This window comes from Chlorella variabilis, assembly GCF_000147415.1.
Source record: "Chlorella variabilis unplaced genomic scaffold CHLNCscaffold_9, whole genome shotgun sequence".
Classification (NCBI taxonomy): Eukaryota; Viridiplantae; Chlorophyta; class Trebouxiophyceae; order Chlorellales; family Chlorellaceae; genus Chlorella; species Chlorella variabilis.
Genome location: NW_005435079.1, coordinates 1021766 through 1036814, shown reverse-complemented (window position 1 = coordinate 1036814; position 15049 = coordinate 1021766). Strand labels below are relative to the sequence as shown.

Sequence of the window (15049 nt, the reverse complement as noted above, 5' to 3'; positions counted from 1 at the left end):
TCCATTGACGGGTTGCACACAGCAGAGGATAGACACCTGGACCAGCCTCCCTGCAAGTTGAGCCCCCATCTCTCCCTCCCCATTGCGGCCCACATTGCCTGTTGGCAGGGCTGGGTTGGCTTGGAGTAGTAGCCATGCGACCATCCATTACACTAGCACGGCGAGGCAGCCTGCTGGCTGGCTCCTTCACCAGCCGGGCGGCAGCGGCAGGCCCCTCGCCACAACCCTCTGCCAGCGGACAGCCCTCTGATGGAAGCAGATGTCGAGTGGCGCTGGTTCAAGGAAGCAGTCGCGGCCTGGGACTAGAGTTCGCCCGTCAGCTGCTGCAGCGGCCAGACCATGCGGTGGTGGCCACCTGCCGCACGCCCTCCGCCGCGCGCGAGCTGCAGGAGCTGCAACGGCAGCACGGCTCCTCGCGTCTGGCAGTCGTGCAACTGGACCCGAACGATGAGGCCAGCATCGCGGCTGCGGCGGAGCATGTGGCGGCGCAGCACTCCCACCTGGATCTGCTCGTCAACGCCTCTGGCGTCTTGCATGATGCCACCATGACACCCGAGACCGGCCTGGCGCGGGTGACCATGGACAGCCTGCTCAAGTGCTTCCAAGTGGTGAGAGCAGGGCCTACCGACTTGCACCGCCTCTCCCCTGCCATTTCTTGCCCGTGCAGAGCTGTGCCCCAGAACTGCCACTGCCTCCAAACCAGCTGCCCCTGCATGCCGCACTGCCCTGCGCCTGCTGCAGAACGCGGCGGGGCACATCCTGGTGTGCAAGGCCTTTGCGCCGCTGCTGGTGAATGCGGCGGAGGCCGGCGGCGCCACGCCGTGAGTGGGCTGGATCTGGGCTGCTGCGTCTGCAGCAGGCACAGCGCCTGCAGCGTTTGATCGCGCAGCGCGTGGCCCCATCTCGCCGCCATTGTGGTGGTGGTGTGTGCAGGGAGCGGCCGGCCGTCATCGCCAACCTGTCGGCACGAGTGGGCAGCATCGGGGACAACCAGCTGGGAGGCTGGTACTCGTATCGTGCCAGCAAAGCAGCGGTGGGTGTCTCGTCGTCTGCCTAGCCTCTGACAAGCTCGCCTCGAGGGAGGGAGCTGCAACCGGTGGTTGAGCCTGCCTGCCACTTGCCCTCCTCTTGCACCACCGCCGCCGCAGGTGAACCAGCTGACCAAGTGCATGGCGCTGGAGTTTGAGCGGCGCAAGCAGCCGGTGGCCTGCATCTTGCTGCACCCTGGCACCGTTGACACAGATCTCAGCAAGCCGTTCCAAAGGGTGGGTCACAGGGGTGGAGCATGCGTGGGGGTGGATGCGGCCCACCAAGCAGTACCTGCGATCCTGGGTGCAAGCAGGGAACAGGCGGCAGAGCATGGCAGGCGCACCGCCTGCAGCACGCAAGGGCGTTCTTCCCACATCGCCCCAACCCCTCGCTGCAGAATGTGCCGCCTGAGAAGCTGTTCCCGCGGGAGCGGGCAGTGCGCCAGCTGCTGCAGATCATCGACCGGACCAGCATGCAAGACACCGGGCGATTCTACGACTGGAAAGGGACCGAGGTGGAGTGGTGAACGCCCGTGGTGTGGTGCAGTTGTGTGCGTGCTATATCTGCTGTTGGTACCGTGCCTCGTGCCCTTCTGCAACTGTGACCAGCTTGCTTGCCTTCTCTTCTGTCCTGACATTCGTCCCTGTCCCTTCAATGTTCCGACAACCTGGCATCCCATCAACCATGTGCATTGCCAATCGTTTGGCTTGGTGTTGCTCGCATGTACTGCACACCTGCTGTGCACACGGCCGCCCCAGCTCAGGCCACGGCAGAGGGCTTGGCGACCACATGCGCCCGCCCCTGCTCCGCGTCTTGATAGTATCCCCGCCGCAGCGGATCCGCCTCCTTGAGCCGAGCATACCCCTCCGCCACCTCGGCAGCCAAGCCGGCGCTGCCGTCTGCTGCGGGCGCCCCTGCCGCCGCCCGGTCTTCGCCGCCGCCGCTGCCGCCGCCGCCGCCGCCGTCCAGCACCTGCTGCTGCAGCTCCTTGAGCCGCGTCAGCGTCAGCAGCGGCCATTTAGCCTCCGGCTCCATCTCCAGAAGCTCCTGCAGCGCCACAATAATTCGGGTGCCCGCCCTTCGGCAAAGACGCCACTGCGCAGCCAGCCAGCCAGCCAGGGCACAGCAAGCCTGGCCTGCCCACCTCGCAAGTCTGCTGCTCGCGGCCCAGCACCGCCAGCAGCGCGTCGCGCTCCGCAGCCTCCGCCTCGGCGCCGCGCGCCTGCTCCCAGTGCGCCAGCGAGCAGCCTGCAGACAAGAGCATCGCTGTTACCGAGACACCAACAATAACAGAAACGATCCTCCTCCCTCCCACGAGACCGCCAGGCTGGAGCCCAGCGCTAGCAGAGCAAGCGGCGGGGCCAAGACGCCGCCGGCATGCTCTCACCCAGCAGCCAGCGGTGGTAGAACCAGCCGCTTTGGTCCTCGGGTTCAGTGTAGAAGGCTTGCTTGACCAGCTCATACTCCTCATCCAACGCCTCCTTGGGCACCGCCGCGGTGGCGGCCGCCGCCGGGCCGGCGCCGGGCCGCTTGCCTGGCGCTGGCGCCGCCGCTGCTGCTGGGGGCGCGGGTGGCTGGGCAGAGGACTGCTCCGCGCCTGTGCCACTGCTCGCCTGCTGCTGCTGCTGCTGCTGCTGCTGCTGCTGCTGCTCTTGCTGGGCCTGCTCCTGGCTGCCCGCCTGCCCTCCCGCCTCGCCACCAGTCCCACCCGCTGCCTCGCCGTCGCCGCTGGTGGCAGCCAACCGCAGCGCCGCGGCCAGGGCCGCCGCCGCAGCGTCCGAATCCGCGTCATCGCCGCCGTCGCCGCCGTGCAGCACGGGCAGCAGCTTGGTGCGGGAGTGCCATGCGGAGTAGTTTGAGAAGTTCTGGTTGATCTTGTGGCGGGCATACTCCAGCTCCCGCTCCGCAGGGGTGCCCATCCGCTGCACACCACAGGCAATGGCGGGGGTTGCTGGGGTTGGGGTTGCACAGAATGGCGAGCTGGCAGGCACCACAGAGGCGCCTGGTTTCAAAGCTGTGAGCGCGGCCTTAAGTCAGCGGGCTGCTGCGGTACCTGCACCACGAACTGGCGGTACCCCCAGCCGTGGAAGTTGCGTTCGTCGGCATCCAGCAGCATGCCCACCTGGCACAGCGCACGCAGCAGGCAGGCAGGCGGTCCTTGGGTCAGGCCAGCCATGGCAGCAGGAGGCGTGCTCGGAGCGGGGGCTGGGCAGGCTGGCAGCGTGCAGCGGCGGCCGCTCCGCGTCAGGGCGGGGCGGCCTGGCAGCGGGCGGCGAACACGCAGCGGGCTTGAGCCACAAGCAACCACCCTCCTGGCTGGCCGCGCCTCACCAGCTTGAGCTCGTGCTCCAGGGAGCAGAATCCCCTGGCCACGATCCACTTGCGGTGGTGCCAGGTGGCGTACGACTTGGGATTCTTGTGCAGGGCACGCTCCGTCAGCGCCAGCTCACCGGCCACAGCCGCCACCGCGGCCTCGCCCCCCGCATCCAGCACCTGCACTTGCATGGAGGGGCGGTGACCAAGGGGGGCGGAGGAATGCGTGGGTGTGTGAAGCAGGGAGGGATGTGCGGGGCATGCTGCTTCTTCCACTATACCAGTCAAGACGCTTGCTTGATGCGGGTGCCCCGCCCCGGGGACCCCAGACAGACACGCTGCCACAGCGCTCGGTCACCCACCGGCCCCAGCGCCTCCCGCCGGTAGTTCCACACTGTGTACACCTCTGGGTGCAGCTCCAGCAGCTTGCCGGCAAGGCCCAGCGACTCGGCATCAAACCGCGCCGCCGCGCGCCGCGCCAGCACCTCGCCCGCCAGCTGGCCGAAGAGCGCGGCCTGCAGTGGAGGTCGGGGCCAGGGGCCAGGAGGGAGGGGCCATGAGGCAGGGGGGAGAGGAGGTGTCGGCGGCAGTGACCGACGGCGGTGGGTGGCGGCGGTGGGGGGTGCTGGCACGCTGGCTGGCGGATCGGCTGACCTTCTTCTCCGTCGCCTTGACACGCTCTGGGTCTGGAGGGCCGGTTGCCTTGACGCGGGGCCTGCCGTGCATGGCGCCGGGCGATCAGTTCTCGACGGGTGGCAAATCGGGCGGCTGACGACCTGCAGATACCACAGTTGAATGCCCCTGACACTTCCAATCGAGCTGCCGATGTGTTTTATGCACACTCCACGTCGCCAGGTGCAATAGAAAGCTGCACTGCCTCATGCAGCTTTCTGGGCACTGCCTGCGGCCCGATCATGCTGCAATCGCACGCTGATTGCACCGCCTGAGAGTCCGCTACCGCCAGCAGGCCCATCGGAGCAGGCCTTGAAGGGAACAGGAAGGGAGCCGCTCGGGAGAGGGCGCCTGCGGCTCGGGGCCGCAGTATGTCAGGCCCAGTGTATGGCGGAGGTGCGCCACCACCGCCATCGCCGCGCGCCTGCACTGTGGCCGCGGCGGCGGCATGGGCGGGAGTTCGGCCTGGGCATCGTTGTGGGCAGGCCAGGCTCGCTTGCACGGCAACCCTGGCCTGCAGATGAGGTGAACGCGGTGGTGCTGGATGTGGGGACGTACCACACAAAAGCGGGATATGCAGGAGAGGACACGCCCAAATACGTCTTCCCCTCGGTGCGCTGGCCACCACCACTGCCGCTGCCGCGTTCCTGCGTGTTGCCATCGCGCCGCCTGGCTCTTCGCCCTGGCTGGTTGATGAGCAGTTCCTGCTGTGCGCTGGGTGCACTGCACGGCACGGCATGCCACCGCGCTGCTGCTGCTGCTGCTGCTTGCCTGGCTGCGCGCCACTGAGCGCGGCCGGCGGCCCTGCCTGGCGGGGTGTGTGCAGGCGGTGGGCGCGCTGGGCGGCGGGGCTGACGGCATGGAGGTGGATGGCGCCAAGCGCACGCTGTATGTCGGCACGCACGCGCTCAGCCACCGGAGAGATCACATGGAGGTGCGCCTGCTGCGCCTGCTGCTGTGGCTTTTACTTCTGTTTTTGCTGCTGTTGCTGCGGCTGCTGTGGCTGCTGCGGCTGTTGCTGTGGCTGCTGTTGCTGCGCCTGCTGCGTCTGTTGCTGCGCCTGCTGCGGCTGTTGCTGCACCTGCTGCGGCTGTTGCTGCGGCTGCTGCGGCTGTTGCTGCGGCTGTTGCGGCTGTTGCTGCGGCTGTTGCTGCTGCTCCCTGCCGGAAGCGCAGCGGTGCCTGCTGCTGCCCTTGCCTTGCCTCGGCTGCCGTCTGATCCGCTGCACAGGTGGGCGCTGCTCCAGCGTGCATGGCTGTGCCAGCCGCTATGCCGGCGGCTTGCTGGCGAGGCCGCATAGCTTCCCTGCCAGCCAACCTGGGTCGTTCTACCGCCGCTGCAGGTCATCTCGCCGTTCAAGGATGGCATCCTGAGTGACTGGGAGGTGGCTGAGGGCCTGCTAGACCATGCACTCAAGTGCGCTGAGCACCGTGCTCTGTTGAATCGATTTGCCCTGCTGGGTGGCAGCCGCGCTGACGGTACCCGCACGGCGGCGCCACCGCCGTCCTGCTCGACCAGCCACCGTGTCCGTTGCTGCGCATCCCGCACCACCCTGCGCCGTTGAGCCGCCGTGCGTTTCCTGTGTCTCCTTGGCCCCGCAGGCAGCAGATGCGGCTGGCCACGGAGGGCCACCCGGTCATGCTGGCGGAGCCATCATTCAACAGCAGGGAGGCGCGGGAGAAGGCGGTGGAGCCTGCTGTTTGAGAAGTATCAGGCGCCAGGTCGGCCATGCCTGCGCGCCTGTGCAGGGCCTGGAGGCTGGGCCGGGAGCGGGCAGCGCGGGTTGCAGGTCTGCCCTGCACACACATCCCCGACCCTCGCTGCACCCTTGCTCCTCCCCACCACCTCCCGTTTCCCTCCCGCTCCCACTGGCTACGCCTGCGCAGCTGTCTTCATGGCCAAGAATGCGGTGCTGAGCTCGTTTGCCAGCGGGCGGCAGACGTCGTTGGTGGTGGATGCGGGGCACGAGCGCACCGTGGGTGAGCGTGGCTGCCTCTCTGCTGCCGCCGCTGCTGCTGCTGCTGCTGCTGCTGCTGCCGCCGCCTGGCTGGCAACAGCAGGCAGGCCATGGGACAGCAGGCGAGCCTGTGGCGCCCAGCCCCACGCTTGCGGGCTGCGCCTGCTGGTGCGGCCCCAAAAGGGCGGGAACGTTGCAACTGCGCTATCGTTACAGTTGCGTGCCGGGTGGCAGCATCCCAGCCACGGCAGAACAGTCGGGTCTCAGGTCAGCGAGTGACGGAGAAAATAGTGCTCCGGGCCTAGGGATGCTCCCCAGCCAGCCGAACGGCGGCAAGCTGCGGCCTGCTCGGGCCACAGCCTGCCGCCCCCAGCCCAGCCGCCATGGCGCTTTGCTGCATCTGACGCGGGGCTGCGCAGCCCTGGTGCGAGCCACAATGCTGGCTGCGCCGGCGCTGCGCCGCCACTCCACCATCTCGAGTGCTTGCGCGGCAAGCACTCAGATCAGCAGCTTCTCAATGGCCAGCTTCAGCTGCTGGATCTGGTTCTTCAGCTGGCTGCCCTCATTGGTGGTCACGCTGCACGCAATCACGGGTCGCGACACGCCGCACGCGCGGCCAAGCGCGGCCTTGGAGGGCACGAAAACGTAGGGCACGTTCTGCGGGGGCGGGGGAGTGGCGTGCGGGGGCGGGTCAGTGGCTGTACCAGCCGTTTGGACTGGCTGCCGGCGCGTGAGCTCGGCTCGGCGACGGCCGCCGCTGCCGCCAGCTGGGCGCCCGCCGCCATCGCGCCCTCCCGGGCCGCACCTTGTCCTCGGCCAGCAGGGGGAGGTGCAGCAGGATCTCGATTGGCTCGGTGTCCGCCGCCATCACCACCACCTCGCTGATGCCGCGGTTCAGAGTCTTGGTGGCTGCATCAGCGGGCAGGGGCGGGCGGGTGCAGTGTCGGTGGCCCTGCCCAGGCCCAAGCTGCCACCAGCGGGCCATGCATGCAGCCGCCGCGCACCCTCGTTCGCGCCCTTCTTCAGCTGCTTGTAGTTGGTCGCCTGCTGGACGATGTCCATGATGGTGTTGGTGAGCTGCAGGTACAGGGGGCGGGGACAGGGTCAGCGGGGCCCGGGAGGCCTCGGGGGAGTCGCCGGCATGCGCGCCTCACCTGAGCATCCGCCAGAGGGTAGGCCTTGGGGTTCACAGCCATCGTGAACAGCTGATCACTACCCAGTCAAACAGTCAGCGGGGGAGGGAGGAGAGCGAGAGCTGGGAATGGGCAAAAACGGCCGTGCCGCCGCCCCTTGAGGCGCTTCCTGCCCGACATGCATGCCCTGATGCCGCATGGGGCCACAGCCAACCTGCGCTGGGCAGGTCCTGCTCCCTGCGTTCACGCTCTCCGCGGCCTGCTGCTGCGCCCCGCGCTTGTCCTGCCGCCGCTGCCACCGCTGCACCGCGGCCGGGCCTGCTGCCGCCCGCCGCTCCTAGACCCATGCTTACCCAGCCCTCTCGCTCCCCTCTTTCTACCTCCTCCCCCCATGCAGTCGCGGCGGTGCACGACGGTTACGTGCTGCAAAAGTCGGCGGCATCGACGCCGCTGGGCGGCCAGCTGCTGTCGCAGTGCATGGCGGAGGCGGTGGAGGCCAGGGGCACGCAGATACGGCCGCGGTACGAGTTCACCCGCAAGGAAGGGCACGGCGGCAAGCTAGAGGTGATTTTATTATTTATTCACGACACCTGCAGGGCTGCATGAAGGGATGCCGCCGCTTTCCGCGCTCCGTGTGTGGCGTGGCATCCCAGCCGCATGCGCAGCACAACGCCAGGGCTGCGCTGCCCCTTCACTTGACCTGTGCTGCTACCACACGCTGGTCTCGCTCCACTGCCCTTGCTGCACTGCTCGTGCTCCCTCCCTCCCCCCCCACACAGGTGGTCCCCCTGGACCCGCCCCACACCACCGCCTCGTACCGCGCATGGTGCGTGGAGGCAATCGCCGCCGACATCAAGGACACCATCTGCCGCGTCAGCGACAACGTGTTCGACCCGCAGGTGCGGCGCGCGGGCGGCCCCTGGGCGCGCGCACGCCGGTTCGGGTGCGAGCGTGTGGCTGGCTGGCTGGGGCTGGCCGGCTGTTGGCTGGGTACCGGGGCAGGGCTGGCTATCCCTGCCTAGTACCTAGCCTGCCAGCCTGACTGGCTGTCCTGCTTGCTTGCCTGCAGGAGAATGCCAGCATCCCCACTGTCATGTATGAGCTGCCAGACGGGCAGGTGCGGCCAGTACTCATCCTCCTTCTTTTTTCTGTCCATCTGCGTTGTGCCCGCGGCCTGCCCGGCACCCTGCACTCCTGCCCCCCGGCTCCGCCACCACCACTACATATCCACCCACGTGCCGCGCCACCCCCCGCGCATGCTGGTGCGCAGGAGATTGCGGTGGGCACCGACCGCTTTGCCATCCCCGAGGTGCTCTTCAACCCGCCGCTGCTGGAGGGCTACCCGCGGGCGGCGGCGCGGCTCAAGGAGGCAGGCGTCTTTGACGGCCTGCAGGGGATCCAGCACCTGGCCAACGACTGCATCAGCAAGTGAGGCCGCCTGCCAAGGGGGCTGTGTCGGCGCTGCGCGGCTGGAGCTGCGGTCGGGGCTGTGTCTTGCTCTGTTCCTCCTCGCATCCTCTCACTTCACTCTCCCCCGTCCCCCACCCCTCCCCCTGCTCCCAGGTGTGATGTCGACATCCGCAAGGACCTGTATGCCGGCGTGGTGCTGACGGGCGGCACCGCGGGCTTTGCCGCGCTGCGGGACCGGCTGGAGAAGGAGGTCGCAGACCTGGCGCCGCAGATGGCCAAGGTCAAGGTGCGGCGCGGAGCGGGGTGGGGGTGGGGTTTCCAGAGAAGTGCAGCAGGCCCCCGGCTCCAGAACAGTGCAGCTTGCTCCCACTGCAAAGAGCCGACCGCCGTGTGTGAGATACCGACCCCGCCTCTTGACTGCCGCCTCTGACTGCCCTGCGCCGCCCGGCAACCCACCGCGGTGCGCAGGTGGTGTGCCCCGCCAATGCGGTGGAGCGGCGGTACAGCGTGTGGATCGGCGGCTCCATCCTGGCCTCCCTGGGCACCTTCCAGCAGATGTGGATGAGCAAGGCTGAGTACCGGGAGTACGGGGCGGGGCTCATCCACAAAAAGGCGCCCTGAGGGTCGGGGAGAGCATGGCCAGCCGGCGGCGGCCGACAGGCCCGTGCCGCAGCTGCGTGCCGCAGCCCGCGCGGCTTGCTTGCTTGGGCAGGCCCTTGCCTTGCCCTGTGATTGGGGCAGCCTGCTGGGTGCATCCCTCTGTGCCGCACGCGTGTTTGCATGTGTGCGCATGTAACAGGCTGTGCTGAAGTTTGACGAGGCACCAAGCTTGCAAAGTGGGGCAGCCTGGGCAGGGCTGTCAAGGGCAGTGCTATTGAACTTACGAAGAAAGGAGTACAGTCAAGGGAGAGGAGGTACATGGCAGAGGTTGTGCATGAGGGCAGCAGGACAAGGGTACAAGCAGGAAGTTGGGAGGGAATGTGGGACTGTCAGTCATCTGCCATGGCGCGCCCCGCCGCCGCCCGCTCCTTGCGCCGCTTCTTCTTCTCCCGCCGCAGCTGCGCCGGGTCCTTGGCCGCCTGTGTGCTGGGCGGCGGCGGAGCGGCGGGCAGCGTGGCCGCCAGGTGGCTGGTCACGGCTGCCAGCGGGTTTGCCACAAACTGCGGGTGCTGCAGCACCTGCTGCAGGCGCTGCATCTCCACCGCCGCCACCCTCTCCCGCCCGCGCTGCGTGCCCACGCTGCGCCCGAACTGGCGGCGCTGAGGGCCGCCGCCCTCCAGCCCCGCCGCCGCCTCGTTGAGGGAGGCGGTGAGCGAGGCGAGGTCGGTGAGTGCCACGGATGGCCTCTTCTTCTTCTTCTGCAAAGGGCGGTGCAAGGTCGGGGTCGGAGGCAGCGGCGGTAGCAGCCGGGGCAGTGGCAGGGCCTTCAGACACTGCAGTAAGCCTGGTCCAACTGCTGCAGGAAGGGGCGGTGTGCCGCGCGAGTGCATGCCCGAGCAGCACTGAGAGCAAGTGGGCGGGGCCCGCACCTTTGTGACGCCGCCTTTGCTGGCCGACAGCTTGGTGGCTGCCACGCCTGCAGCAACCAGCGCAGCAGAACCAATCCAACACAGAGATCGATGGAGGGCGCAGGAGGAAGAGGGGCAGCCAGGATCCCTGGCAGGGCAGCTGTGATCCCTGGTATGGCACCCATTTGCCTCAGTGTGCCAATTGCAGTCCCATAAGCTCACGCTCTAGGAATTTGACTTTGCGGGTGAGTTTTCGCTGGATGTGCATGGGAGGTGCGGGTCCCTCCTGAGCTGCCGCTGCAGGGGCTGCCACCCGCTCACCCTGCAACCATTGGTGCAGGCCAGCAGGGAGGTAGGACTGTCAGAAGACGCTTCCTTCGCGCCATAAGGTCGGGCTGACCGCACTGTGCACTGCAGCACCACAGCTGCCTGCAACGTGCCGCTGGCAGCGGCCCGCCCCCGACGCCGCCGCCTGCATGCCGTCTGAGATGTCTTGCATGTGCGGCTGGACATTTTGCCGCTGCGCTGTGCAGTGCGGGGCACTGCCTCGGCAACTGACTGCTGCGCAAGCGGCCCACCTCCAGCAGCTTTCTGGCCTTCTTGGCCGCAAGCTTGGCCCGTTTCACCATGTTGCAAGGCAGCACACGTGTTGGTCTTGTGTAGAATCGTGCAGTAGCAAGCGGTGGAGCCAGGGGTGAGGGAGGGAAAGGCGTTACGGGCCACGTCAGCGACCGCGAAACTCTCGTCCCCGCGCGAGCCAATGACCTCAGGGAGAGCACTGAGCACTCGCACGATTTGTATCTTCGCAGCAGGAGCTTGGGTACGCGTGCAGGAGGGCGCTGGCAGCAGCATCTGAGGGGATTCAAGCATTGGGGGTTTTGGCTGGAGCTCCGAGGAGTGCGGCTGACACAGGTGAGGAGGCCATGTGCTCTCGGTAGGAAGGGAGGGGAAGGCTACAGGGCTGGGCCCAGGCCCGCACACCTTCGTCAAAGCGGCGCGCGGGATGCCCCTCATCGCGAGGGCTGTCCCGCTAGAAGGGCCGCTGTTGAGGTTGTGCGCTCGTGATGGGATTACAAGGCCTCCAGCCGTCGTCTCCCGGTGGGGTTGGGGACGCCCATCCCCATCTTTCAGATCCCTTCATGCCCAACGCGGCCTGGTCGCTCTCAGCGGCCCCAGCCCTGCCCTTGGCCTTCTCAAATGCCTTTGCCGGCCGCCGACACGTTTCCAGGGTATCATGGCACCGCGTCCCTGCCTGGCATGTCCCCATGGCGGCATCTCCCTCGCCGCCGCCAGGCTCGACGGGGTCGCTCATATGCCTGCCCATCTGACTCGCCCTGCCTTCTGATTGCTGCCTGCAGCTTGTACCACTGCACGGGACTCAGTAGTAGCGGTGGCACCAGGAAGCAGCAGCAGACCGACACACCCATTGCATAGCCACTGAGCGGCAGCATGTCGGAACGGCGGCGCAGCCAACTAGCGGCCCACGCCCTGGCAGTATTGCTACTGGCAGCCGTGGGAGCCGATGCTGGCAGCACGCGGCCCCCAGACTCCACGCGCCGCTTCCTAGACGAGATCCCCAAAGAAGCGGTGAGCAGGGGGAGGGGTGTGGCGGCTGCGCATTGCTCCGCCCCCGCAGCAGTTGGCATGCGGTTGCTGGCGGGCCCGATCCAGCCTCGCCCCCCTCCCATCAGCCCACCTCCCCCGGACCTCCCCTCCCCCCTCCATTGTGCCCAACCACAGGAGTATGCCACCAACCGCGTCATCGTCTCCTTCAAGCCAGACGTGGTGGTGGCCATGGCGGCGGAGGAGGAGGGCCTGCAGTTCATGAAGCCCGCGGGCCTGCAGGTGCAGCCCAACCCAGCCCAGCCCAGGCCAGGCCGGCCCAGCGCAGCGCAGGCCAGCCCGGCGCAGCCCACGGCAGCCAGAGGGCCCAACTGCAGGGAAGCTTTCATGCTGGAGGTCTGACTAGAGCTGAGCTTGTGTTGGATTACTGCAGGGCTCAATCGTCTTCTCCATCACCGATGGCCAGGACGTGCCAGACAAAATCAAGCAGCTGGAGCACCACCCTGGTGAGGAGAAGGGAGCAGTGGGAGGGATGCTGTGGAGCGCAGTGCCTTGCGGGGCCGGGGGAGCTGGCGGTGGCGGACGGGGCCGGTGCCCGCCCGGCAGGGCGCGCCTTGCGCCGCCGCCCTCGGATGCTCGGGCTGCCGCTCCCCCCTGCCGCACTTGCTCTGCCGCTCAGCCCCAGCTCCTGCCCCTTCCCCAGCGCCCTCAGGCGTCCCTCCCCGCCTCCCCCTTCCCCACCCCTGCCTCCCTCCCTCCCTCCCTCCAGCCGTGGCCCTGGTGGAGCCAGACTACAAGGTGCATGTGCAGTGGCGCCCCAACGACACCAACTTCAGCCTGCAGTGGCACCACCCCATCATCGGCACCGAGGCCGCCTGGGACGTCAACACCGGCAGCGACGTGGTCAAGGTGCGGGGGCGTGCAGCCTGTGGCGCGCGGGGCGGGTATGTGCTGGCCGCCAGCCACCGCTCGCAGCTGGCAGCCGCAGCCGGCTGCCCGCAGTCACCCGCTGCGGCCAACCTCATGCTGAGGCCCCTCTCAACGCTGCAGGTGTGCCACGTGGATAGCGGCGTGCGAGTGGACCATCCCGACCTCGCCCCAAACGTCCTCAAGGGGTGGAACTTCGTGCCGGCCGGCCAGGTGAGCTGCGGCGCCCACCCGCCGCTCGCTGCCGGCGGCGTGCTGCACGGCTCGGGGCCGCCCGCGCCTGCTGCACTCCCCCGCCTCGCCACACCACCGCCGCTCGCCCTGCCGCCGCGTGCGCTGCCGCCCAGTGTGCCACCAGTGCTGCTTCTGATGTCACAGGTGGAGGGCACGCCGCCGCCCAGGGCGGGCACCCCAGACTACTTCAATTACAACGACACCTACGGCCACGGCACGCACACTGCAGGTGGGGGGGGAAGCAGAGTTGGGGAGGCGGTGCGGGACTGGAGGCCGCCACTGCTTTCAGCGACCGCTGTGCCTACTGGAAACTGAGGTTACAGCCTGACGATACATCAGGGCAGGGAAGAGGACAGGTGGGGAGACTTGGGTAGAGGCTGGGTGGCGGCACGCCGCCCTGCCCCCTCCATCCAGCCTCTGTACCCCTCACCCCTGGCCTCCCGCCCCCCTGCAGGCATCATCGGCGCGGTGGGCAACAACCGGCTGGGCGTGGCGGGCGTGACATGGGCCATCAAGCTGCTCGTGTGCCGCTTCATCTGGAACGACGGCTCCGGCTACGTGTCGGACGCCATGAACTGCATCAAGCTGTGCAAGCAGGAGGGCGCCCTCATCACCTCCAACTCCTGGGGAGGCATCGGGTACTCCAGTGAGTGCCAGCCGGGATGGCGCTGGTGGCTGCTGCGGCACCGGCGGCAATGCTGTGACAACGGGGGCTTCCGGGCCGCGGCCTTCCCGCCTCCGGCCTTCCGCATCTCATTCGCCCAAACACCGCCCTCCGCCTTGCCCCCTTCCCGCCCGCCCTCCCTCCACCTTCCCTCCCACCAGGCTTCCTGGAGCGCGAGATCGCCTCCTCCCAGTCCGCGGGCCAGCTGTTCGTGGTGGCCTCGGGCAACTCGGGCGTCAACCTGGACGACGTGCCCCTGTACCCCACATCCTACAAGAGCGACAACATGATCAGCGTGGCCTCCTCGGGCAAGGAAGACTTCGTCTCCTCCTTCTCCAACATCGGCCTGTGAGCTTCTGGGAGACGTGTGTGGGTGTGTGGGGGCGTACTGGCGCCGGCGTGCGGGAATCGCGGGAGTGGGAGTGGGAGTGGGAGTGGGAGTGGGTGTGGTTATGGAAGAGGCGATGCCAGCTTGCCCTGCCCTGCCCTGCCCCCACCCTGCAGAGGCACTGTGCACATGCTGGCCCCCGGGGAGGGCATCTTCTCCACCTTCATGGACGGAGCCTACAAGCTGATGTGGGGCACCTCCATGGCGTGCCCCATGGTGGCGGGCGCCGCCGCGTTGCTGCAGGCCCAGGCCATGAGGTGCGGCAGCCGTGCTGCCGTACCGCGTTGCTGCCCGCCCAGCTCGATCTGGAGTCTGCCAGCGGCGCCCTACCGCCCTGCTTGCAAGGCCGCCAGGCACAGCCCTGCTGCTGCACCACGTGCTCCCTGGCGTTGCCAGCTGGCGGTGAGCTGGCCGAGGCGGTGCCCGCCCGCCTCCCCGACTCCTCCATGCCTCCCCTACTTGCTTCCTTCTTGCAGCCGGGGCATCACCCTGGGCTATGCCGACCTGAAGAGCCTGATCATCAACAGTGTGGACAAGGTGCCTGATGCGGCAGACAAGACCATCACCGGCGGCCGCCTCAACGTGTCGGCCGCCATGATCGCGCTGGGCCAGCTGCTGGTGCAGCGCGGCGCGCTGACCCCCGTCAACGTGCCGGCGGCCTCGCCGCCGCCGCCGCCGCCCAGCCCGCGCCCGCCGCCGCCCGCGGTGGTGCCCGTCCCCGGCGGCGCCGCCATCTCCACCACCGCGCCGCCCGTGTGCGGCACCACGCCGCTGCGCAGCCTCAACTCCGCCACCCAGAGCTCCACCTACAAGGCCAACGGCGCCAACAACGCCATCGACGGCGAGTGCCGCAAGCGGCGGGTGTGGCAGGGGTCGTGCGCGCAGACGAGTGAGTGGTGGTGGCACACGCGCCTGGCAGCGAGCGCTTGCCGCAGCCGGCTGCGCCTGCCAAGCTCCCACATGCGCATGGTGACCACCCTACACACCTGTTCTGAAACCGCACATCCTGCCATGAAGCCCTCTCACCCGCCTCCCCCTGCCGCCTCCCTGCCTGCCCGTGTGCCTGCCTGCAGGACGGCAGGCGGACCCTTGGTGGGCCGTCAAGCTGCCCGCCGTGCGCACGGTGCTGTCTGTCAGCATCCAATCCACCTCGGAGTGCGCCTGCGTGGCCGACTTCCAGGGCGCCCAGATCATGGTTGGAGTGTCGCCCTGGACGGGCCCCTCCTCGGCAGCCAACTTCACCCTGTGCGC

At 68.2% G+C, this 15049-nt stretch overlaps 7 protein-coding genes across 7 annotated transcripts; 4 read left to right on the top strand and 3 right to left on the bottom strand.

The window, feature by feature from the left end:
- The first annotated feature begins 31 nt into the window (after positions 1–31).
- On the top strand, positions 32–1740 carry CHLNCDRAFT_35335 (hypothetical protein). Its single transcript, XM_005848080.1, has 5 exons — positions 32–608; positions 742–821; positions 934–1033; positions 1149–1265; positions 1427–1740. The coding sequence occupies exons 1-5, from the start codon at positions 135–137 to the stop codon at positions 1553–1555; spliced, it is 900 nt and encodes a 299-aa protein (XP_005848142.1). The 5' UTR covers positions 32–134; the 3' UTR covers positions 1556–1740.
- Positions 1741–1788: 48 nt separating this feature from the next.
- CHLNCDRAFT_145482 (hypothetical protein) lies at positions 1789–4068 on the bottom strand (the record flags this gene model as incomplete). Its single annotated transcript, XM_005847917.1, has 7 exons — positions 1789–2076; positions 2174–2277; positions 2417–2951; positions 3083–3151; positions 3361–3522; positions 3705–3857; positions 3997–4068. The coding sequence occupies 7 exons, from the start codon at positions 4066–4068 to the stop codon at positions 1789–1791; spliced, it is 1383 nt and encodes a 460-aa protein (XP_005847979.1).
- A 317-nt stretch (positions 4069–4385) lies between these two features.
- Positions 4386–5718, top strand: CHLNCDRAFT_145481 (hypothetical protein; the record flags this gene model as incomplete). The annotated part of the gene is made up of 5 exons (XM_005848079.1): positions 4386–4410; positions 4535–4626; positions 4841–4948; positions 5357–5430; positions 5616–5718. The coding sequence occupies 5 exons, from the start codon at positions 4386–4388 to the stop codon at positions 5716–5718; spliced, it is 402 nt and encodes a 133-aa protein (XP_005848141.1).
- Positions 5719–6166: 448 nt separating this feature from the next.
- On the bottom strand, positions 6167–7222 carry CHLNCDRAFT_31020 (ribosomal protein L7). The gene is made up of 4 exons (XM_005847916.1): positions 7126–7222; positions 6976–7048; positions 6777–6880; positions 6167–6628 (listed from the first exon to the last, which is right to left on the bottom strand). The coding sequence occupies exons 1-4, from the start codon at positions 7165–7167 to the stop codon at positions 6470–6472; spliced, it is 378 nt and encodes a 125-aa protein (XP_005847978.1). The 5' UTR covers positions 7168–7222; the 3' UTR covers positions 6167–6469.
- A 72-nt stretch (positions 7223–7294) lies between these two features.
- Positions 7295–9135, top strand: CHLNCDRAFT_145478 (hypothetical protein; the record flags this gene model as incomplete). The annotated part of the gene is made up of 7 exons (XM_005848078.1): positions 7295–7331; positions 7502–7668; positions 7884–8003; positions 8174–8221; positions 8375–8532; positions 8668–8800; positions 8983–9135. 7 exons carry the CDS (start codon positions 7295–7297, stop codon positions 9133–9135), a joined length of 816 nt encoding a protein of 271 aa, XP_005848140.1.
- A 368-nt stretch (positions 9136–9503) lies between these two features.
- On the bottom strand, positions 9504–10651 carry CHLNCDRAFT_145477 (hypothetical protein; the record flags this gene model as incomplete). The annotated part of the gene is made up of 4 exons (XM_005847915.1): positions 9504–9872; positions 10044–10090; positions 10245–10344; positions 10601–10651. 4 exons carry the CDS (start codon positions 10649–10651, stop codon positions 9504–9506), a joined length of 567 nt encoding a protein of 188 aa, XP_005847977.1.
- A 2545-nt stretch (positions 10652–13196) lies between these two features.
- On the top strand, positions 13197–14023 carry CHLNCDRAFT_22903 (hypothetical protein; the record flags this gene model as incomplete). The annotated part of the gene is made up of 3 exons (XM_005848077.1): positions 13197–13392; positions 13572–13758; positions 13915–14023. Coding segments are annotated over 3 exons (492 nt in total), but the record flags the coding sequence as incomplete, so codon positions are not given.
- Between the last annotated feature and the right edge of the window lie 1026 nt (positions 14024–15049).